At 32.6% G+C, this 24,425-nt stretch overlaps 4 protein-coding genes across 9 annotated transcripts; 2 read left to right on the top strand and 2 right to left on the bottom strand.

Annotated features, from left to right (window-relative positions):
• Nucleotides 1-5,544: 5,544 nt before the first annotated feature.
• LOC108685843 (ATP-dependent Clp protease ATP-binding subunit clpX-like, mitochondrial) lies at nucleotides 5,545-11,774 on the bottom strand. 3 transcript variants are annotated; one of them, XM_018190835.1, is made up of 7 exons: nucleotides 11,697-11,774; nucleotides 8,440-8,591; nucleotides 7,821-8,027; nucleotides 7,514-7,662; nucleotides 7,192-7,372; nucleotides 6,017-6,924; nucleotides 5,545-5,922 (listed from the first exon to the last, which is right to left on the bottom strand). In XM_018190835.1, exons 2-7 carry the CDS (start codon nucleotides 8,507-8,509, stop codon nucleotides 5,668-5,670), a joined length of 1,770 nt encoding a protein of 589 aa, XP_018046324.1. In that variant the 5' UTR covers nucleotides 8,510-8,591; nucleotides 11,697-11,774; the 3' UTR covers nucleotides 5,545-5,667. The 3 variants fall into 3 exon arrangements, with proteins under 3 accessions (XP_018046324.1, XP_018046322.1, XP_018046323.1); XM_018190833.1 differs by lacking the exon at nucleotides 11,697-11,774 and adding an exon at nucleotides 9,120-9,252; XM_018190834.1 differs by lacking the exon at nucleotides 11,697-11,774 and adding an exon at nucleotides 8,901-8,963.
• On the top strand, nucleotides 8,961-16,371 carry LOC108685841 (phosphoglucomutase-2). Of its 3 annotated transcripts, none has more exons than XM_018190831.1 (10): nucleotides 8,961-9,086; nucleotides 12,185-12,407; nucleotides 12,706-12,962; nucleotides 13,080-13,542; nucleotides 13,633-13,820; nucleotides 13,896-14,073; nucleotides 14,146-14,369; nucleotides 14,452-14,557; nucleotides 15,751-15,974; nucleotides 16,146-16,248. In XM_018190831.1, exons 2-10 carry the CDS (start codon nucleotides 12,333-12,335, stop codon nucleotides 16,246-16,248), a joined length of 1,818 nt encoding a protein of 605 aa, XP_018046320.1. In that variant the 5' UTR covers nucleotides 8,961-9,086; nucleotides 12,185-12,332. The 3 variants fall into 3 exon arrangements, with proteins under 3 accessions (XP_018046320.1, XP_018046319.1, XP_018046321.1); XM_018190830.1 differs by lacking the exon at nucleotides 8,961-9,086 and adding an exon at nucleotides 11,780-11,828; XM_018190832.1 differs by lacking the exon at nucleotides 8,961-9,086 and having other exon boundaries at nucleotides 12,333-12,407; nucleotides 16,146-16,371.
• Nucleotides 16,372-17,108: 737 nt separating this feature from the next.
• LOC108685799 (histone-lysine N-methyltransferase SETMAR-like) lies at nucleotides 17,109-18,380 on the bottom strand. The gene is made up of 2 exons (XM_018190767.1): nucleotides 18,269-18,380; nucleotides 17,109-18,076 (listed from the first exon to the last, which is right to left on the bottom strand). The coding sequence occupies exons 1-2, from the start codon at nucleotides 18,378-18,380 to the stop codon at nucleotides 17,109-17,111; spliced, it is 1,080 nt and encodes a 359-aa protein (XP_018046256.1).
• Nucleotides 18,381-18,757: 377 nt separating this feature from the next.
• On the top strand, nucleotides 18,758-24,281 carry LOC108685846 (huntingtin-interacting protein 1). Of its 2 annotated transcripts, none has more exons than XM_018190840.1 (18): nucleotides 18,758-18,834; nucleotides 19,004-19,227; nucleotides 19,430-19,493; nucleotides 19,610-19,967; nucleotides 20,039-20,100; nucleotides 20,335-20,609; nucleotides 20,815-21,017; nucleotides 21,242-21,380; nucleotides 21,453-21,540; nucleotides 21,683-21,771; nucleotides 21,848-22,051; nucleotides 22,135-22,315; nucleotides 22,397-22,684; nucleotides 22,870-23,111; nucleotides 23,189-23,341; nucleotides 23,467-23,567; nucleotides 23,657-23,886; nucleotides 23,985-24,281. In XM_018190840.1, the coding sequence occupies exons 2-18, from the start codon at nucleotides 19,186-19,188 to the stop codon at nucleotides 24,146-24,148; spliced, it is 2,883 nt and encodes a 960-aa protein (XP_018046329.1). In that variant the 5' UTR covers nucleotides 18,758-18,834; nucleotides 19,004-19,185; the 3' UTR covers nucleotides 24,149-24,281. The 2 variants fall into 2 exon arrangements, with proteins under 2 accessions (XP_018046329.1, XP_018046330.1); XM_018190841.1 differs by having other exon boundaries at nucleotides 21,248-21,380.
• The last annotated feature ends 144 nt before the right edge of the window (nucleotides 24,282-24,425 follow it).

Raw genomic sequence — 24,425 nt, forward strand, 5'->3', positions numbered from 1 at the left:
AGGAATAGAATAATAAAATAAAATACAAAGAATTAAAACTAGAACTAGAGGAAAGCATAGACTTTATCGACACTTGTAAAAAATGTTCCGATTCGTATAAAAAAATTCCACAATTTTCTAAAAAGTTATAAAATTATTTATAAATTCTGAAAAATTTTGAGAAAGCTTTTATAATTAGAGCGATATTGCAATTGTGGAAATGAAATCGAAAAAAATGTTGATTCGACATAAATAAAAATATTCAAAATATAAGATTACGTATCACAAATTTATACCAAAAATATTAAAAATGTATCAAACTTTCATTGCACTCTCTACATACGTAATTTTTATCAAAATGTTGAAATTTCGATGCAAGTTTCGAATCGACAACTTTTCCATTGTAACGACGTCTTTTCGAGGAACTATTTCTGACTGAGTTGACGCTTCAACAAGCTTTACATTTTCATCAGGATTATTATAGAAAGCCTCTATTAGATTTGACTATGAATACAAGCATTTTCTATTCTAGCTGACGGCAAACATTTAAAGATGCCTTTTTTTACGTTTTTTGTAGAGATGTAAATATAATCTTGATCTTCTAAAAAATCGATCTTTTTTTGCAAAAAACTCGATCTGTATAAATAAATGCTAGTAAAATCCTAATTTAGCACCAATTGATAGTTATTATAAAACTGAATTTAACACATATACCAGCAAAATCTAAACACTCCAGGTAAAAATCCTAGTTTTTTCGAGATTTATCCTTCGATTAATATTCATTATTAAATTAATTTCCATCGATTCGTGCAATATTATATGCTTTGTATTCAAATTAGGATTGTATACGAATAAATTAAAACGCTAACAAAATATGGGAACAATATTATTTATTACCTTATAAATAATATCAAACGACCGTTTCGTCAACACAAATGATTTTTTTATGTTCTATATTTTAGATATTAAATTCAAATTTTTTATTGACAACTATTATTGCATCTTTAAGGAAGAATTTATGCCCAAACACAACTTTTCTTGCTTTTTTTCATGCTTTGATCTTTTTAGAATCAAAGAATGATAAATTTCAGGCCAGAAATTTCAGGAGTTTTTTCCAGGTCTCTTCCAGAATACATAAAATTCCAGTATATAATTCCAGGATCCAAGGATATTCAAGGACCGCTAGACACCAACTGTATACAATATTTCATTAACTTTATGTCAGTAGATGATTTATGTCAGAATTACTACAAACGTTAGATCTAAATTTTTAAATCTAGATTTTAAAATTAAAATTATTTTACTCGGAGACAAATTAAAATCATGTTATATTGGGTATGGGAAAAAGTTCGTGGCGATTTTTTAGTAAAATTAAAGTGTTTTTCTTAGAATATTGAAATCAATTTATTTAAACCAAATATGCTCCATTATTTTCTATAATATTTTGCCATTTTTGGGGCAGAGCCATAATTCCATCGTGATAGAACTTCTGTGGTTTCTGATCGAAAAACTACTTCAAGTGATTTTCATAGGCCTCTTTTGAAGCTAGCTTTACACCATTAAGAGAGTTCTGCAGAGACCTAAACAAGTGATAGTCTGAGGGTGCTATGTCAGGACTATATGGTAGATGCATTAAACTTCCCAGCCAAGCTCTCGTAATTTTTGCCGAGTCATCAAAGATGTGTGTCGAACGTTGTCATGATGGAAGACGACATCTCTCCTATTGATTAATTCTGGCCGCTTCCTCTCAATTGCTTGTTGTAATCTCTGCAGTTGTTCACAGTAGAGAATTCGGAATTAATTATTTGATTGGACGATAACAGCTCATAGTGAACGATTCTCTTCCAGTCCCACCACACACATAACATCACCTTCTTCCTCGTCAATTCAGGGATTGCTTGCACCTTCTCTCTTTTCTTTATTCACAATCTTTTTCTAGTTGGATTGTCGTAGGTGATCCATTTTTCATCACAAGTTATCATTCTCTTCAGACATAGTTCAGTTTCAGTAGCGTATCACAAATGTTAATTCGGTCCATCATGTTCCTAACACTCGTGAGGAACCCAAACATCGAGCTTCTTTTTTGTATTCAGCTTTGTGTAAATGATTTAAAACTGTTTTGTGGTCGATGCATAGTTCCCTGGCAATCTTCACAGTGCTCACGCTCGACTTTTATCTTTTATGATTTCATCGGACTTTTCAGTGATTGGTCGACTGGAGCGAGGTTCATCTTTCACATCGAAATTTCCAGCACGAAAGCGAACCATTTCCATGCTGCTGATTTTGATAGAGTATCTTCACTAAATAGCGCAAATTTTTTCACAAGCCTGTACAGCATTCTTGCCTTTATCGTAGTGATACTGCAAAATGTAGCGAATTTTTTTATTATTATTTATTTCCATTTTCAAAATAAAATAACTTTTGATCCACTTCACCGATTTCAATCTTTTTCGGCTCAAAACAAAGATTAAAATGTCACTTTTTAAACGCACATCTAGTGTTGCGATTAGTAGTTGCCGACTGTTGAACATTTAATGCCATCTAGCGGGAAAAACGCCACGAACTTTTTCCCATACCTAATAATTATTTTTGTTAAATTTATACGATTTCAGTGAGAAATGACAATGGAATCAATATCGATTTGACGCTGAAATCATCAAATTGATATCGATTCAATTTGATATAATTTGATATCTATTCCATTGTTATATTTCTCTGAGATATGACATTGAGATGTTACTAAAAAAATTTTAATCGATTAAATTGAATCGATCTCCAATAGATCGATTTATTCAGCTCCGATTTTAAATCCAGCAGATCGATTTCAATCAATCCGATTCAAGATTAATTCAGAAATCGATTCAATTAACAGAGATCGCACATCCCTAGTTTTTTGAAAGAACACATTATAATACAGTAAGGCCGGATTCACACCTTGATGGAAAAGCGGAAGCCAATCAGAATTCGCAGTAGTAGGCGATACATTTTCGCTTGTCTGCTTCTGTCTTTCCGCGAGTTCTGATTGATTTCCGCTTTTCCATTTTTCTGTCAAGATGTGAACCCGGCCTAACAATTTTGAAAGTAGCAGATAATCTTAAGCAAGATAAGTGAAATCTCCGATTTTTAAGCCAGAAAAAACTGGTAACCGTGCCCAAAGACGAGTATCGTTGTACGCACGATTCATGTATCGAAGATCTAACCAATCGCTGACGCCATTTTAACATCTTTAATTGGAATCAGCAATTAATCTTAGAAATGCCAATATGCGCAAATATATAATCAGCGCCATCCTTGTTTTCAAACGCAAAATAGCGCAAAATAGACTTCAAAGTAAAAGTTAAGAGTGATAATTTTTTTATGTAATCTCCCTGTTTTCTTAAAATTTTTCAAAAATAAAACTTTTCAAAATTTTTGAATAATTTTAACTTTTTAGAACATTTCAGACTTGTACAAATTGCAACATTTTTCAGTGTAGAGAAAATTTACATCTTTCCTAGAATTTTTCATACATGTGAATTTTGAAACATTTTTCTAAGATTTCTGATTCTATTAAGTCTCATTTGAGTGAGAAAACCAAGCATAAGAAGTTTCATAAAATCTCATGACATCTGAAAAACTTTAAAATATTTTTCTAGAAGTACAGAATGAGAGATCTTATAAATTTTACAATATATTTTGGAATTCAAATTTGAAAAATTTTAGGAAAACATTAGGAACATAGGAATTTTGCAGTATTTTTGACAGATGCCATTTGTGCACAAATTATGAAAAAAATTTTTGTCAAAGCTACTATATTATTTGCCTTTATTAAATAAGTGTATAAGACAAAAGATTAAATTTGTAACGAAGTTTCCGGGCGTACATATTTTTTAATAATTTTAGTAATTAAAATAAATGTGCGCTTTATAATTTTTATAACGTTAATAATAAAATTTATTAAATATAGACGATATTTATAGATAGTAATTTTCGACATAGTTATTCTCAATATTATGAATACTTTCTACATGACGAAATATAACTGTGTGACTTATGTGACTTCATTAGATGTCGGTATACATTGTTATAAATTGTTTAAGGTAAATAAATCAAAATATTTAATTATTTACTACAGTTGCATATTATAGATTTATTATAAATACAAGAATTACTATCTATAGGACATCAGATCACTATGAAAGAATTAGGAAAAAGTTCTATGCAAGTATATCTCTTCACTCCATGTTATATTTTGCACAGCCTGGTTTTTTTCTTTCTTCTTTTGAGTAATTTTAATCAGTAAGTAAATTAGCATTATTCTAGTTTAATTCGCACATTATACGCATCTCTCTTTTCACTAATCTATTATGTACAATATATTACACATAAACACTTCTATTTATCTTGTATTTTGACATAAAAATAATTTTTTTATATTGTTCTTCACTTTCTTCGTCTTTTTTTGGGCGTTCTCCCATTATCAGAAGACTGAATACTAGCGTCATGTTTATTAAAATTATTATGCTACAAGAATGTTCTTTTTTCTTAATTTTTCTTAAACAACGCGTAACAATAGTAATCTCTTTACAAACAATCCTGACGTGACAATATACAAAATTTATTATGAATGGTGACATTAAAATTTCTCTTTATTATATGGTTTTTTACAATTTCGTACTATTTAATTGATCAGAATTTTTGTTTCCGTATTTTAACCTAGTCCTAGTTAATCAATTTACATGTTCGTGATGAAAGTTTGTTTTACCGCACCAAATATTATAGCATTTAGATTGCTAAACTGAATTTAATGACGTTGATATAATTGAATGCACATATATATTATAATTTCTGTAATCTCTTTATGATGTTATATTATTAAATATGAACGCATATTAACGCCGTTTTACTTTCGATGTTACCATCAATAAATGCATGCAGGATGCAAAACTTGATTGGATGTGGAATGCTATGTATGATTTTTTGACTTTTCCTGCAATACGAATGAATTAAACGATACAAAATTTATTTACATTTTCCATTGTCAAGAATTAGGTCTTTATATCCTCATTATTCTGACGTTTTTGATTTTATGCGACACTTTTCTTTTGGAAGAAGCATTTCTAATGCATGTTCCAAATAAGCAAATTGCAAAATATGTTACAGTTTGCAATTTTATTCTTATTATGAAATCAAATAGTTATATTAAATATATTAGCATTCACATTGTCAATATTGTTGTCAATTACAGCAGATAAAATAATTTTCAGAGAAATTGGTTGGGAAGAAAAAAATTTATATATATATAATATATAAGAGGAACATGTATCTGAAATACATGTATATTCCTCTCTTTGATACATTAAACGATACATTATATATAATAGTGCAGCAAACAATACGTTCAATATGATACATAATATAAAAAATTGATAGAAATTCATCATAGCAAAAGAAAACAATTAAAGTTTGAGAAATATTCTAAATATGAAATATATACAGGACAGTTTGAAAACTATGTATGCGTTGTTCTCATATTATTTGCTTTTTTTATGAAATAATATATAGAAGAATATATTATGTCCTTTATAAAATAATTAAAATAGCGATTTTTTTACGCGAATGTCCTAATTCAATTTTTTATCTATAAAAATTGTCCATCTATCGATAAGTAAACGATTATACCAAAGTGTCGCATTCTTTAATTATTTGTTAATTATGTACATGCTGCGCCTGCTGAATGTCATCATCATTGCTATCGTCTCGTTTTACGTATTGTGGTTTTTCAACACCTTTCACGCACTGTTCTGTAATGTGAACGGACATTATGTCGCTCCCTGGTACTTCAAACATAGGTTCCAAAAGGAGTGACTCCATTATCGCTCGCAAACCCCGCGCTCCCGTTTTCCTTTCCATTGCTAAAGAAGCAATTGCATTCAGTGCGTGTATGTCAAACGTTAATTCCACCTGTGTAATATAATTACAATTTAATGTGCTATTAACAACTAATGTGATTGAAAACAATTTATCTTGATTTTATTATGTAATAATTAAACTTTACCTTATCCATCGAGAATAACATCTGATATTGAGGAATGATGGCATTTTTCGGTTCGGTAAGAATTCTCGCTAGCATATCTCTATCGAGTGTGTGGAAAGGCACAAGAACAGGAAATCTGCCAACGAATTCAGGTATCATACCGAAGTCGATGAGATCTCTAGCTTCCACTTGTTGCAACAACATGTCCTTTTCCTTATTATCCTTCTCGGTAGAAGGTGACATATTGGCAACATCGGCTAAAGTTGCCGCTCTCCTGCCGGGGGCTCTCTCGACCGCGGGTGTCGCGCCAAATCCGAGATATTTTTCCGATTTGCGCCGCGCTATTAACCTGTCTAAACCGCTGTAAGCTCCCGATGCTACGAAAAGAATATTCGTAGTATCCACTTGCAACATTTCCCCACGCAATTTTCTCGAGCTATTTCTCTCCGGTACGTTCACAATTGTTCCTTCCAACATCTTCAGCATTCCTTGTTGCACACCTTCCCCGCCCACGTCACGCAATTGATGAATTCCAGGAATAGCACCTATTTTGTCGACCTCGTCCAAGAACACGATACCCATCTGAGCACGATCCACCACATAATTAGCATCCTGGAGAAGCTTAGCTATGACACTTTCAATGTCCTCGCCAACATAACCAGCTTGCGTAAGAGTGGTACAATCACAGATGGCAAATGGGACATCCAGACATTGCGCTATTGTTTGCGCGAGTAACGTTTTACCAGAGCCCGTAGGTCCAAGTAACAATATATTGCTTTTTTCTAATTTCAACTGATGTTGCTTGCTGTCTAATATAGCTGATCCAGGAGCCGATTGACTGCTCACCTTTTGCTCGTTTCCCGGATTGACTGTGTGCTGGAATCCAACTCCTGGAAACGGATTTCCGAGGCCTGATATATGCAATAAGTCTGTAGCAAAAAAAAGATATTTTATGATAATCGTATATGAAATAATAAATTTTTTGAGGGAGCAAATTATGGAGATACTGCTTATCAGATTGCAATCTGCTTCAATCGCTGTTGTAAGAATTCGATTAGTTTTAAAATATTCCAATTTAAAATATTCCAATTTTATAATACTTATTATAATAATAACCTAATTATAAACTATACAGATTGCTTTCATTTCTTAATAATTTATAAGATTGGGGCATTGTCATTTACGTGATTTAAGACCTCTATGAGTGAAGGGATGATTTGTCTCTTGCGTGCTAACTGGATTAACATTAGTTTGCGCCTGAGAGTTTTGAGTTGGCAGATTATTGTAGATCCGCTTGTAGTGATTGTAAACGGCAACACTCAGCACCTTCTTCGCATATTCCTGTCCCACTACATGTCTATTTAGATACTCAAATATCTGAAAATATCACGTTATTGTTGTACTATTTTTTTTATTGCAAAGCAAATATGATCCAAACGTTATCTGATTTTATTTAGAAAAAAATCTATAATTATATAAATTAAATAAAATTAAATAATCAAAATAAAAATCAATTACCTTTTTCGGAGGTGGAGGAGGTTTCCTATAAAATCCCTGCTTACTATCTTCTGGCCTGAGTGCTTCTTTCAAGCTCCTCTTAGAATCAATTTCTGACAGTACAACAAAGAAATGATGGCACTTCTCGCACTTGACGAATCTCGTGGATGCTGTGTTATTTGTAAAAATAGTAGCTGTATTAGAATGTAATATCAGTATATGTATAAAAATACACATCTTAACATAAATACAAATATAAGTATTCTCAGTAATTTTTGCCTGGATACGTTAAGATCTATTAAGTCCTACTCAACAATGTGCTACTTACAAACAAATGTCTCGACATGTGTGCAGGGATCTCCACACTTGGGACAGGTGAGCGTGCTCTTCTTTCCGCCACCTGTACCACTATTTGAGGATCCACTTGACGAGATGGTATCTTTAGAGGGTGGTGTGGGTTCCGTTGGAGTCTTACTCAAGCTGCCGCTGATCGTCAGGCCTCTACTGGCCACTACGACTCTGACTATTTTGTGTACTGTATAATCACAAGCAAAATATAATCTTTTTATAGATCTCCAAGAACGTGTTTTCTTTCGTCATAATGTACAAGATGTATTATTTTATCTTTGCTCTTTAAATTTTTTTGAGTTAAAATTTTATTTTAAAGAGTAAAAATTAAACCAGCCTTGAAAAAGAATAGTTCAATTTTCAAGCTTTAAGAGTGAGATTTCACTCTTCAAAGTAAGATTTCACTCTTCAGAGTGACAATTCACTCTCAAGTTTTAGAGTGTTGTTCATTAAATATTAAAGAAGGATAAAGTGTGATATATCATAAATATATATGTATCATGTGTATCATGCGTGAAACGTAGCCTAGTTATCTTTCATGCTTAACAATTTCAGCTGTTTTTTCGAGATAGACAAGGCTGTTTACAAATAGTACTTACCATGACTGATGACATGGTTGGAAGAGGCTAAGCGACCCGCGCTAATCAGACAGCAACGCACACAGCTCATGATCGGTGGTGGATCTCTGTGGGACCGAAAGACGCAGGGATAACGGAGCCTGAACTACCTACGACGTTCTGCCCGTTGAGATCTAAAATCAAAGAGGTATTCTCTTGCGTACGATCATATTGCTGAATCGCACCGTACGTTCGAATTGACGGGTCAATAGTCGCATTCACGCGTTTGTGAAATATCACGATGGATGAGTAAACAATCGCGTTGTTCGTCGCGTGTCAAAATACGGGACGAAGTAAAAGACACGATATGCCCTCCCCTCGAAACTGTTTCGTTCTTCTCGAGGGGACTCGCTGCGACTTCGGAGTGCTTCGGAGCGGGTCATCGAACAAAAAATTCACGAGACTCTGAACGGGGCGCGGATTTCCAAACGGAGATGACCTACGTGCAGCCGAAATCCGCGGACATCGTCGAGCAACGTTGGCATCGCGCGACACGGCGCAAGGACGATAACACGGAGAAAAACAGTGATATATCGGTGCCATAGGAGGGAAAAGAGAGGAAAGAGAAAGAAACAGATAGATGGGTGGACGGGAGACGAAACGTTCCCCGAGAATCGTCGATACAATAGGTCGGGGTCTCGTACACTCAGCTGCAATCTTACCCGACTTAATGATAAAAAAACACGACGGACGTCAATCGGTCAATGCCGCGGACGCGCAACGTAGCGCATCTCGGCAAAAACATACGTCGGCGCCTCGAGTCTCCTCGATGATCCTCGCATCCTCTCGTGTGATTTTACGAAACTCGCTCTCGAGACTGTGTCGCGCATAGCGCATACCTTTATGTATCGGTATAATATTCAGATATTTTACCCGACGAGATACTATCAAGCTGGAAACACAATAAAAAGCACAGGAAATAAGAGCTTTCAACTTATCAGAAACCATGAATAATAGAATGGATGCTTTCTGATAGGTTGAAATCTTTTATTCCCTGTTCCTATTGTCTGTGCTTTTCATTGTGTTTCCAGCTTTAGGGTCTAAATAATAATAAAAGAAACAGGGAACAGAAAACAGAAAATAAGAATTTCAACCTATCAGAAGTTATGTATTCTATAATACATGATTTCTAATAGGTTGAAATTCTTATTCTCTGTTCTCTGTTCTCAGTTCCTTTTATTGTGCGGAGTCCCTTATTCTCTGTTCTCTATTCCTTTTATTATGCCTCTTAAAGATCGTCAACTCTGAACAAATTTTCGGCGGTATAAAAAAGATCCCAAAGTCCCGGAGGTAATTGAAGAACGCTGACATTATCGACAATTGATATAAATTTGCTATTATTAACATAAATATTTGACTTATGCATTATTAAATTCATGATTTTTTATTATATTAATGTTCCATAAATAAATGTGCATATTTGTAAAGCTATAATATCCTATATATTGCAGAAAAATTACAATTTTTTCTCTACAATTATCATCTCTGTTGATAATCAAACTTTGACGATAACACTAAAATAATAATTTAAAAAAAAATCGAGTATTATTGAGTTCTAAATATATTTATAAATACATCTACTAAACTAATAAATCATAAAATTAATACAATATTATCAGTTTTTAACTCTTAATTACTTCAATATTCTCAAGAACGTCTTTATTTCGGTTTTTAATAGTATCTCATCGGTGTCGATAGTCAATAATGTCCTCAGTTATCTTCAATGGGATCTTCAATTGTGTATTATTATTGTTATTATTGTATAAGTTAATATTTTTTATAATCATTGGATGCTTTTTTATAATCATTGGATGCGCTATTCATTACATAGTTAATTTGGCATTTGGATAAAAAAGAATAAGCTAAGTTATCGGGAATCACCATCTTGGAATTTGCGTTACTTATGCAATTTCGATTTATATTTTAAATTGATAAGGATTCGAATTGAAGAGTCAAAATGTTTATTTTTATTCATTTTATTATATTCACCAGAAAATAAAGAGTTTTCGATGCATCCGAACAACTGATGTAGGCTCTGATTGGCTTTTTTATATTCTTCACTGATAGATTCTTTCGAACCTCTTTTTATACATTTGTTTGTCAATTGTATATCTTGAATGAAACGAAAATTACAAAAGTGAACAAATTTACTAGAATTATATTCCAAACTGTTTTACAAAATTTTACTCGAAATATATATAATTATATAATACATGTAATATTATATTATAACGAATAAAATTTTCCTTGGAGAGATGTTGACCACTGAAGTCGTAGGTTTATTTTTTTGTTGAGCTGAATTATGTACACTTTTCTATATATCTACACTTTTGAAACGTAAAGCGAAATAAATATATATTTAGTATTTAGCAAAAGTAAAAGTTCTAGCGCAAGAATAAAAAAAGCTGATAAAGAATAAAACTGATGACAAACAATAGACCTCCAGAAAGATGAAAGACAAAAATTTACACAGGGCTGATTATCTTCAATAAATATAGATTTGGATCTGATTTAAATAATTATTCTCTCTCTCTCTCTCTCTCTCTCTCTCTCTCTCTCTCTCTCTCTCTATAATGAATAGAAGATTTAATTCATTCTAGATAATTAAATTTTACTAAATAAAAAAGCTAAAAAGCTCAGATTAACTAATGAATTTACTAATACATATGTAAGTAATAAATTCATTGAATAATATGATAAATTACATTAAACACGCATGTTCCTTTGATTCTAAAAAATTCTACTGTTCTAATTTCATGGCACTTTCCGCAATTGAAATAGTCACGTAATTATAAGATATTGAGAAAAAGGATGAAAAATACAAATTCTATAAAAGAAAAATTGTTTTAAACACTGTTAATCGTAACTGAATTTAATTCAGATATTTCAAATTGTATTTGACTTCCACAATGTGGAATATACGTTATTCAAGCCGAACATATCTATCATTTTATTCAATATAATGAAAGAACTAGATACATCTAATGTTTTTATCGCTTACTCAACTGCGCACCATTCACGCTTGCCTTTGTCACGCTCCAGATTTAATCGATTATTAAAAAAAAAACCCGCAGAGAGATTGTATCGTGACAATTGATCTTATTAACATGCGGGGGACGATAATAATATATGTGAAACTTGCAAAAACATTCGTTCGCCGTGTTTCACATGATCGAGTTAAAGAAAAACAATTCAAGGTTTTTCTGTTCAATTCTACAAATATATCTATACATACTTACGATAAAACTGCGCGCGTATACATTCGATGGATGCATTATTGTCGCGGACGTCGCCGTGTCTTCCCTCATCGATAGACGTTCCTGGCGTTTTCAGCAAAAAAGTCCTTTGACGTAGCCAATCTGAGATTGGAGGTAAATTCAAACTGATCTTGCGTGATCTTCATGAACTTCTCGATTAAATGCGAGATAAAATGAGATAATTTCATATAATTAACAATAGATGCGCGTCGCGAAAATACGCGGCGATGCTCGCGTAACCTATAAGTCGGCGTTTCGTGAGGCACAGGCGGTCGCATTTGATATGCTTTTTTTCATCGCCTTTTATCGAAGAGACGACTCCGATCGATATAGATAATGATAAGGAGAAATTTTGTATTACTGTTATCAGTTGTATGTCAAGGACACTCTTCTGTCTTATCTGAATAATTATCGTCAATTGCACAACTCTCTAATCTCAAATGATATATTCTGTTATATATGTATTACAGAAAATTGGAAGAAAGTCAATTTCGCTGTGGATACAGGAATAATTGAGACACTTCTTCTTAGCAGGGAAAAGTTGTATTGATAAATACATTGATTGGATTTATTTAGAAAGTATCTAATTTGCCTTTGGATCTGAGTACTGCTGATACAATGACTCTCTGTTCAGTGAACACTAGTGATAGTAATTTGGATAATAAAATTACTGAATGGTTGCAATGGAACAAGGTACTTATTACTAAGTATTATGAATGCTTTTTATTTCATCATACAAGTATCAACATGAGTATTATTCTATCTTTGTTACTCATTGATTATCAAGAAAGATATAATGATCTTTGTGTCAACTTGTATCACTAAATGAAAAGTATCTTATTTATTGAAATAATATAAAATAATAATAAATATAGTATTTGCGTTGATAGATTTAATAATATAATCTTATTTTTAATATGATATAGTTTTTTATATTGCAAATGCATTTAAATTATATTATAGTTAAACATTTTTGTACTTGATATTGTAGGATCCAAAAGCAAAAGACGAGATATTGGAATACTTGGACAAAGGCCAAATTAAAATATTATCGAAGTTGTTTCTTAAGAGGCTCGAATTTGGAACTGCAGGTCTTAGAGGTCGTATGGGACCAGGTTATAACCAAATGAATGATTTAGTCATTGTGCAAACTGGTCAAGGATTATCAAAATATTTGATGGATACAATATTCGATGTTATACAGAAAGGTGTTGTAATTGGCTATGATGGTCGTTATAACAGTAAAAAGTGAGTCATGATGTACTGTTATCATACCGAAGAATAGTTAAGACTCATAAAAAAATTTAAACATTAGACTCTAATCCTTTTATTAACACTCTCATTGATAATTTATTAATTTTTCAGGTTTGCAGAATTAACTGCTGCAATTTTCATAGCCAATGGTATTAAAGTTTATTTATTTTCCCAAGTCTGTCCTACACCATTTATACCTTACACTATCTTGAAATATAAGTGTGCAGCCGGGATCATGGTGACTGCCTCTCATAATCCTAAGGATGACAATGGGTACAAAGTTTACTGGGAGAATGGGGCACAAATCATTTCACCGCATGACAAAAAGATCCAAAGCTATATTCTTAATAATCTTAAACCACTTGAATCCTCATGGGATGTAAACCAAATCTATGAAAGTTCCTATTACAAAGATCCCAGAGACGATATTATGCGGCATTATTATCAAGATTTGAAGGATAATGTTTTGTATCCTGAAGTTAATAGAAATACTACATTAAAATTCACGTACACAGCTATGCACGGTGTTGGGCAAGAATATATGACTGCTGCGTTTGAGGCAGCAAACTTTAAGGTATGAATATACATATAAGTATACTGAGACTGTTAGAAATGCAATTTTGGAAAAAATTGAAAAAACGAATACTATTGTCTTTTTTTTCAGCCATTTATAACAGTGGAGGAACAAAAGTTACCAGATCCAGAATTTTCCACGGTGAAATTTCCAAATCCAGAGGAAGGAAAAAGCGCTTTGGATCTCAGCATAAAAACAGCAAATAAAAACGATTCGTCTATAATAATCGCTAATGATCCTGATGCTGATAGACTTGCATGTGCAATGAAGACGGAGAAGTATGCGAACTCTTAATAAATTTAGATTGAGCTACAATAAACGAACAATGTGAATACATTAGATGATCTTTATAGCGGGGAATGGCATGTCTTCTCTGGAAATGAACTTGGCGCCTTATTGGGTTGGTGGATGATTCACACTTATCAAGTGATACATCCTGATGTTGATTTGAGTAAAACATATATGTTAGCATCTACTGTTTCCAGCAAAATTTTAGCTTCAATGGCTAAAAAGGAAGGTTTTAATTTCGAGGTTTGTAATTTTAATACATGTGCACAGCAAAAAATTATATGAAATATTTTAAATAAGACTATTTTTTTATAGGAAACTTTAACAGGTTTTAAATGGATGGGTAACAAAGCTATAGAATTAATGAAGAATAATAAGGAAGTCTTATTTGCATATGAAGAAGCTATAGGTTTTATGTGCGGCTCTAAAGTCCTGGATAAGGATGGTATCAGCGCTGGTGTACGTATAGCTGAATTAGCAGCTTATCTTGAAACGATAGGATTGACTTTATCTGATAAGTTGGAGGAGATATATGAAGAGTACGTTACATTACGTTTATGTGAAGTCTGAAATAAATTTTATGCAACACTTGACAATTTCCATTTATTCCATGATATATAGATATGGTCATCACATCAATGATAATTCCTATTGGATATGTCATGATCCAGATACCATCAAGACGATATTTGAACGATTAAGGAATTATTCAGGCAAATCAGATACAGTAAGTTCTATTTTAATTATTTCTAAGAAGATATTATTTTCTTTCATCAAGTCTTCAAGTAAAGTTTAAAAAGACAGCTTGCATGCTAATTTATGTTAAATTGCCATCTGTAATTTGCACTTTGATTTATATCTATATAACAAAAAATATATTTAAAGAAATAATTATACAAAATTTGATAAATATTCAAAAATTTAATATTGTATAGTATGTAATAATAATTACGTCATTTAAGACATGTGTAAAAAAATATGTCTCATAAATACGTTTAATCATAGTTTTGATTAGCAAGAAAAGATATCTTTCTTAGTAATATAAAAATATATTTGATGTAGAGATACGGCAGATTATATAAAGTTAGTTTTCTGTTGCAAGTGTAATAACGAACATCGCTTCGTTCGCTACTAATATATTCTAATTTGCGTCTAATAGTATGTGCTCGCAAGGTCAATAAATATATGATGCATGAGGTAGCATAAATTGACTAACCACTTTGGAAGTGTAATAAAACCGATGCGCCGTTGTATTTCTGCATGTGTCATCCTAGGTGACAGTTGTGTCGGCAGTGGCGCTTTATCGTTGTCTCATGATAAAATAATAATAAATACAATATAAACTTATAGTGAAAGTTATCTAAGAAAACGTCTTTATTTGGATTTATACTTTGATGTGCAATTATATTTATACTTAATGAATTGATTGTGTTGTAATGCATTAATATGTTTGAGATATATAATCAAGCAAAATTATTTCCAAAAAAAATTGCTTAAAATATTGTCTTTTTTTTTCTCTTATATACCGCCAATGCTTATTAAGATGACAAAAAAAATTATTTACAACAAATACGTAAATGTGATTGTTATATCATTGACATTACTGCCTTCCGTGCTTCTTGCCGTTTTGTTTATTCCAATAGTATTGTCATTATATCCTCTCACACCGTTTCTTGAGGAAGAAACAGATGAAAGTATGGTGTAAGTATATTTAAGAGATAAGTTTTTTTAATTATACTGGATTAATCAGGATGCTAATATGATAGCTGTAAACAGATTTATTTATATTTTCTTTATCATTTCTGTAATAATAAATAAAACAATATTAATGCATAATATAAAATAGGAAAATACTCTTTTTTTTTATGTTTTTTCTTTTTTCTTTTATAAAGATTCTAATGTAATTTGTTTTTAATGCAGTATCCAACCGGAATTCTTAAAGGAAAATATATAATAACTGGCATTCGAGACTTAACAACTGGATATGACAATACAAAACCTGATAATAAAGCAATTCTTCCTATATCAAAATCTAGCCAAATGATTACATTCACATTCAAAAATGGTTTAGTTACTACTTTAAGAACCAGTGGCACGGAACCCAAAATAAAATACTACAATGAATTATGTGGATCGCCTGGAGAGTAAGTTTTTCCGCAAATATTATTTGTAAGAATATAATTCATTGTCACACTTTACTTCATTTAATTCTAATTTTATTGTAATTTAATGACATATTTTAGAGTCTGTTTTTAAAGTTGCTTGTAAAAATTTGATATTTTTATGTTATATAATATATCATTTTAATATTTTAGGGATTTAAACAAATTAAAATGCATTCTCAGCGAAATGGTATCGGCTATCATAGCAGAATTTCTTCAACCAGAAATTAATGGACTTATCGCTCGTGAGGAATAAATTACGATAATTGAATCTCTATTGTGCCTGGTGATGTTATGCATTTTACGTAGTTAACGCATTTAAATTTAAAATTATCAGTACATTATACAATCTATTTTACAATTACTTTGCAATAATATAGCACCAAGTGTCCAATTTCTAAATTGATTCGATCGTTTGTGCATATTTATGTTACATTACTAAATTTATGATGCGTTTATGATATATTAATTTAATTATATTATAAAATGAAAACGATGTTTCTATTGTAAGCTTACAATATAATAGAAAATGGCTGTGTACTTGTATATGTATATTACATACTATTTTGTTTTCTGTTAAAATTGTTGAGGGAAAGTTGGTTACATGTTATCTTTCCTGTTTCTTTAATTAATACATTGGGAAATACAATGTAAAAAACGCACATGGTATTCTCTAGTTCTACAATTTAAGAATTAAGTAAATATTTATTGTTCATAGACATTAATTGAAACTGTTTAACGATTATGTGAAAGGATTCATTTATTTATTTTTTTTTGGAAATGGCTGACATTAACAATTTAAAATTAAAATACCAGAAAATATATTTATCAGTATATAATGTAAAATATTATAAAAGAATGAACGTGAAATTAATAAATAATTTGTGTTTTATTATAAATTCTGTTTCATCAGCGCAATATACGATTTCAAATATTTTTCTAAATTACATTTTTACATTATTTAATTTTTTTTAACATGAAACAATTTGTAAGATATATTTTTAGTATTTTATTATATTATTTATTTAAAATTAAAATGATATTGGGTTGTTCGGAAAGTTCGTGCCGATTTTGAAGGAAAATTGAAACGCAGAAGATTTAAATTTTATACATTTATTAAATTATATAGGTGCCATTCTGTTCTACAACCTTTCTCCATCTTTCAGGCAACTTAAAAATTCCGTCCTTCCAGAATCTCTCAGGTTTTTCAGCGAAAAATTTTTCTAAGTGATTTTTTACCTCGACCAAAGAATTGAAGCTTTTTCCATTAAGGGAATTTTGTAATGGTCGAAATAAGTGGAAATCAGAGGGCGCGAGGTCTGGTGAATATGGTGGATGGGGTAGAACATCCCAACCGAGCTCCAACAACTTTTGTCGAGTTATCAAAGACACAGGCCGCGCATTGTCCTGATGAAACACGACGTCCTTCTGATTCGCTATTTCTGGACGTTTTTGTTCAATTGCTGTCTTCAATTCGTCTAATTGGGAACAATACTTCTCTGAATTTATCGTCTTGTTGTTTGGTAAAAGCTCATAATACAAGATCCCTTTCCAATCCCACCAGACACAGAGCATGACCTTCTTTGGATGAAGACCGGCTTTTGGGATGGCTAAAGGTGATTCATTCCGCTTTCCCCGAGATCTTTTTCGTTCAACATTATTGTAAATGATCCATTTTTCATCCCCCGTCACTACTTGCTTTAAAAATGGTGTCTCCTCGTTGCGTTTATAGAGCGAGTCGCAAATGGAAATGCGATCCATCAGATTTTTCTCCGTTAAATCGTGGGGAACCCATACATCAAAACGATTTATGTAGCCAAGTTTCACAAAATGCTTGTGGATGGTGGATTTTGACATATTCAACATTTCTGCTAATTTACGTGTCGTATAATGTGGATTATTTTCCATCAGTGTTTTAATCTGATCTTCATCTGTAGTGGAGGGCCTACCCGGGCGTTCTTGATCTTCAAGATTGAAATCACCAGCTTTAAACCTAGCAAACCACTTCCGCACAGTTCTTTCAGATACAGCACCTTCGCCATAAACAGCGCATATCTTGTTTGCCGCTTGTGTGGCATTTTTGCCTTTGCGGTAAAAGAAAAGCATTAAATGCCTAAAATGCACTTTGTTTTCTTCCATATTCAAAGGCGTATAAAACTGATAAAAATTAATGTAAACCAAATTTTTTTCCAAGTATGCTTGAAGTACCGTCTTTTATGATATGTACGCATGTCATTTGTTTTCAATCATTCTGATATATTCAGACTTGTCCTTACGCCATCTACCAAAAATTGGCACGAACTTTCCGGACAACCCAATATAAAACGTGTCGGTAAAAGAAACTCCTCGAAGAAATATTTGATCTTTTCCACCGTTCGATGGCACCATCGTGATATCCGTCGTTCATACAGCGTTGAACGTTCTATATACTCCCTAAACGGTTTTCTGGTGTGGCGTGTCGTGTGGTTATTTGTTATCACAATTCTCTCTCTCTGTATACAGTGTATACAAAAATCGATTAACTGTTGTCATTCCTCCAACATTTGACTATCGTAGGCGCGTACGAAAGATACGGGAAGAGAAAAAAATTCAGAGAGAGAAGGATCGGTTGCGGTATCGTCACATTTCCGCAGATCCGCTCATATGACGGTGGCATCGACACCCACGGGTGGAGCAGAGTCGCACGCGGAATGACGCGCTCGCGGCTGTCACGCTCGTGAGAAGACATAGGCCCGTTGTGTGTCATCACGCGAACATGTCACCGCTGTCTCGGCGAAGGGATCGCGAGCAAAGAGCGACCAACTTGAGCGCGGAGTCCGCGCCCATATTCCGGGGACTTCAGGTACACCGCACCCCGCACTCGTTGAGGTCAAGTAACTCGGGAAGAGGGCTCCCTCGTTTCCGAGCAGCTATCCCTTGCGAAACTCCATCCTTCGCGGATAACGCGAGAATGATGTACCATTCTCTTCTCCTACATATGATAATTAATAAGGGTAACTTTCAACTTGCAGCTTCGTAGATAATACACACAGCTGCAAAAGTCGCGGTCTATAATCCGTCGGAAATGACACTAGCCGATCTGTGAATTGACGAACGATATCCGCGATTTGCATACGCTGATAATTAGCGTATCGTTTCGCACGCCTTCATATTCTTTTCTTCCTCATCTTGGTAAATTTATTATGCTATCATCATGACTACAATACCGCTGACTGATAAACAGCTTCATCAACTGGTGAGTCAAGAGATCGCACTATATATGTCGGATTATCACAATTATCTCATATCCTGAATGAATTGGGAATTATGTAGATGACACTGAGCGTCCCTTTTAAAAAAGTTAACAAGAAAATGTTGTTTAGATATCCGACGATGAAATTGAAATTATTTATCTTTGATTTTTATAACATAAACATATGATTGTTTGTTGTTTATAGAGTATTAGCATTGGGAAGGCTGTAAATTCCACAGAAACACCGGTGAAGGAAAAACATGTTCGAAGTATCCTTTTCTAATCCAGAATATAATTACATATTTGTAGTATTTATTATTAATATATACATCCAAGAGATACATAATCAAGAGAGAAAGTTAAAAAATTCCTTATGAACGAATAGGTGCCATTATTGGTACATATCGAGAGAAGAGTGGCTGCATCTTCTGGACGTATATGCTGAGACAACCGTTGCAGGAGAATCAGATCGTCGCGTGGAAATTTTGTCATGTTCTGCACAAAGTACTGCGCGAGGGACATCCTCGGGTTATCGTCGATTCCCAACGGTATCGCGGCAAGTTGGAAGATATTGGAAAACTCTGGCAACATCTTAGAGAAGGTTACGGTCGCCTCATACAATTGTACGCAAGACTGCTAATAACTAAATTAGATTATCATAAACGGAATCCGCGCTTACCTGGGAATTTGCAAGTAACACCGGAAGAGCTCGAAGCAATTGGAGAAAATGATATTAATATATAGTGAGTGTTGTTTTTTTCATAATTTTATTAAATGTGATGGCATATATATGTATAATTTGTTATTTTTCTAGCTTTCAGATGTCAGTTGAAATGTTTGATTATATGGACGACATCTTGAATTTACAGCATGCAGGTATTTCAAAATAAACTTTAAGTTGCATTCCGAGAGCGCACTTTCAACGTTAATACATTTTATTCTTATTTTTTGTCTAATAAATAATAAAGATAAATGGCGCATTAATGTTGAAAGCGCATTCTTGAAACTAATATTCTAATTTGTTTAAAAGATAGAATAGATTGCACATTTTTTTTTGAGATATAAATTTTTGATATAGAACAGCACGTTCCTTGAGATCTGTATTTGTAGTTTTTGGTTCTCTGGACTTATCACGATCTAATTCAATGACACCATGCGGCCAGTGTCGACTCGCGCCTTTAATTCCGTGTATTCAGGATGCTTCGCAATTGTACGATTGCTGTGTGAAAATCCTGTTTAAACTCCACGGCGCACTTCCGGCGGACACGTTAACAGGACATCGCGATAGATTCTCAAAGCAATTTCATGAGTTGAAGAGTTTTTACAATACTATCAAACATATGCAGTATTTTAAATATTTGATAGCAATTCCGTCGTTACCTGAGGTAAAGTTTTTAATTAACTAATTAATACAATAATATTCATATCAGACTAGAGATTGGAATTGAGATTAAATTCAATCAAAAGAAAGAAAACTGATATATTCAAATTTAGTGAATTATTTTGATCAAATTCCATCTCAATCTCAATCTCTAGCTTGATATGGGCATAAAAGAATTTGTGCATTATATCACATTTATCGTATTTTAGAAGCCACCTAACTTTTTAATACAAGCCGAGTTAAGAACGTATGTCACACCGATAGTGGTACTTCCGCCCGAAGAATCTATAGATTCTGAGACTGCCATAGAAAACCTTATTGATACATCCGATACGGGATCATTAACGGGCGATCAATTGGATTCTGTGAATACACGAAACGGCTCGATATCACCTGATGCTCTTGTGGAAAGGTATGGCATTTTTTCTTTTTCTATATTATCTTTCTGTTTTGTTTAACACAAATTGAAAAATAAGAAACGGAATGCATTCCATTTGATGATAAATCGACACAAGTAAGATCTGTTACTCATAAAATATCAAGAAAAATAGAATAATTGTATCAACTTGTGTCATTAAATAAAAAGCACTCACGATAACTATTTTTGTATCTATTCTTTTATATGTGTTCTTTCAGAGACAGCCTTATCGATCACTTATATCAAGAAAATGTTCGTCAAAGGCAAGAAGTAAATCATTTGTTAATGGACCATCAACAAATAGTTGCAGATTTTAGAAATCGCGTTTTAGAATTGGAATCGACTCTTTCTACTAAAGTAAGTAAATTGTTTGTCACGCACTTTAATAATTTTATTTTGTTTCGTGAACTAATATTGCAAATATTCTAGAGTAATGAAATTGTAACGGAGAAACAAACTTGTCAGAAATTAATGAAGGAAAACGCAATTACATTAGCAAAAGTTCAAGAAATTGAAGGTATAATTTTTAATTTCAATGTATAATTTCAATTACAATGTATAATTTCTGTATGATTTTATATGATTGCATTATTTATTAAAAATTGTGCATACTCTTTTAAATGACTGACAATGATTTTGTTCTTGTTAAATCTTTCAAGGAAAAAATGAAGTATTAGAGGAAAAATTTAAAAAACTCAAGGATGTTTACTCGAAGCTGAGAGAAGAACATATCAGTTTAATCAGAAAGGTATGTATTTGAGATATCAGCGATAAAAAAGTTATTATGTCCATTATTTTATTCACAACAATCTTATACATGAAAGAAAGCTGAACTCGATAAAGAATTGGGAGGAATAAAGATATCACGAGAGCAATCTGAACGTCGAACATTGAAAGCGGAAGAGCGATTGCAAGAGTTGCTTCAAGGACAAGCGTCGACAGAACAAGAAACGCAGAGAGTAGCGCAAGCACGCGAAGATTTAGAGGATGTAAGAAAGAAACTTGACGCTGTCCAAACCGAAAATTTGGTAAATTAAAATTTTAATGAATGCTTTAATTACTAATTATTCTATCACGTTGATAAAAAAATTGTTACTATTTGTCATTGTAGGCATTAATAGCAAAAATAGATTTTATTACGTCTGAGAAAACAGCTTTAGAAGAAGATCTCCATGATTTACTGATACAAAAAGAAGAACTAGATTTACGAATAGTAAATTTGGAAACCGATGCCGAACGATCCTATAATCAAGTAAAAATAGACGCTAACACGGCTCTTTTTGATTTACTATGTGAGTAATGAATATGTATATTGAATAAAAATTTATACTAAAATTAATTCATACAGAAATGGAAAAGATTATTTATTTCAGTGAATGCTATATCAGAAGCGGAATCTATCTTACATTACGCAATGCATGCGATCGATAATCCGGCCATATCGGCGTTAACATGCACGCCCGATTATCTCGAAAGTTTATTAGAGCCGACAGAAAAATCATTTAATGATTTGGAGGAGGCATATAATAATTATATGCTTGATACAACGAAGGGAAAAGTGCTAATTCGTACTGCTGTACATAGTGCATACTTTTTGGCTCTCTATCTAATATATGCAAAATCCACTTCAAACACATCGACAGATATTGGTATAGCTGATAGTAAGTTTTTTTATAATTGCATGATAATGCTTTAAATATTTGAGGGCAAGATATTACTTTGAGAACGTGGAAATTATTGATAAAAGAATAATAATGCTGTATCGGACAGTCTAAAATAAATTACAAAATATTGTGGAATATAATAATTTTTAACGCTTTCTATAAGACCCGTCGTACACTTGTAGGATTTGCCGATGAATGTAAACAGTTAGGTTCGCAAGGTTTAATTATGTTGAGTTATATCAAAGAGAAGTCGTCAATGACCGGTGCGCAAATTACAAATGTCAAAAGTCAATTACAAAAGATTTCGTCTCTCATAAATACATTATCAAGTACTCAGAACAACGTGGAAATTGTCGGAACTTTAGTAGAAAGTGAGTTGCAGAGTATGGATAAAGCTATTGAAGAAACGGTTGCAAAAATACAGGTGCTTAATGATAAGAATACTTATGCAATAAAAAAATAAGAAAATAAGCTTTAACTTTTTCGATTTATTTTTAATAGGATATGTTGGATAAATCTCGTGCGGCGGATTCAGGTTTGAAATTAAAAGTAAACGAACAGATCTTGGATTCTTGCACGGATCTAATGAAATGCATAAGAAAATTAGTGCAGAAGTCTCGCTTGCTGCAGAAGGAAATTGTAGAACAGGGAAGGGTATGATAAACTTATTTTAACAATTATTTGAAAATATTAGCTATCTCTGATATATTAAATAATAGGTAAATAATTGACATAAAAAGTTATATTATAATTGGAAATCTTAACAATATTTTGTTTAGGGAACTGTTTCTGCTACTGAATTTTACAAACGTAATCATCAATGGTCCGAGGGTCTTATCTCAGCAGCAAAAGCGATTGCTATGGGCGCAAATTTTTTATTGTAAGTGTCAAGTATTAAACTGTAATTGTCTTGTAGTCTTTCTAATAATCTTTCGAAACATAGTTATGTGTATATATGTATTATTACAGAGAAGCAGCAGATAAAGTTGTGTTAGGAAATGGCAAATTTGAGCAATTGGTTGTTGCCTCACAAGGCATTGCGGCATCTACCGCGCAATTGGTAGTTGCTAGTAGAGTTAAGGCTGACAGAAATAGTACTAATTTGACTGAACTTTCTAAAGCTTCGAGAGAAGTGACTCAAGCTACAGCGAACGTTGTGGCGACTGCTAAAAGCTGCAATCATCTTGTTGAGGAAAATGGTATTTGATTTTAAAAGACATTAAATTATTATGCCACGTCATATACTGTTTTTTAATATTCTTAATTTTCTTAATACTCTTATATCTTAATTTTACAGAAGATTTAGATATGTCTAATCTAAGTTTACATCAAGCTAAAAGGCTCGAAATGGAGGCACAAGTGCGAATTCTAGAATTGGAGCAAGCCTTAGAAACTGAGAGATTACGTTTAGCCGCACTTCGACGTTATCATTATCAACTTGATGGTGAGAATGAAGCATGAGCTGGATTTGAGCATCGATTGAATTTAGATTAAGGATATTCAACAAATACAAAAATCGTATGTAGATAAAGAATCATAGCAATCGTGTAAATTAGTCTCGACTCAACTAACCATAGAGATCGGTTTTACGTTAGAAGCGAAACTTCTATTATTCATACATAAGCATTTACATATTATGCATGTCTCGAAAATCAACGATCTAATTTTCCGTCATTATATAGATCTATTAAATGTACTTTATTGGATAATGCTCGAATATATATATATATATATATAT

The sequence above is a fragment of the Atta colombica genome, unplaced genomic scaffold, assembly GCF_001594045.1.
Source record: "Atta colombica isolate Treedump-2 unplaced genomic scaffold, Acol1.0 scaffold160, whole genome shotgun sequence".
Lineage (NCBI taxonomy): Eukaryota > Metazoa > Arthropoda > Insecta > Hymenoptera > Formicidae > Atta > Atta colombica.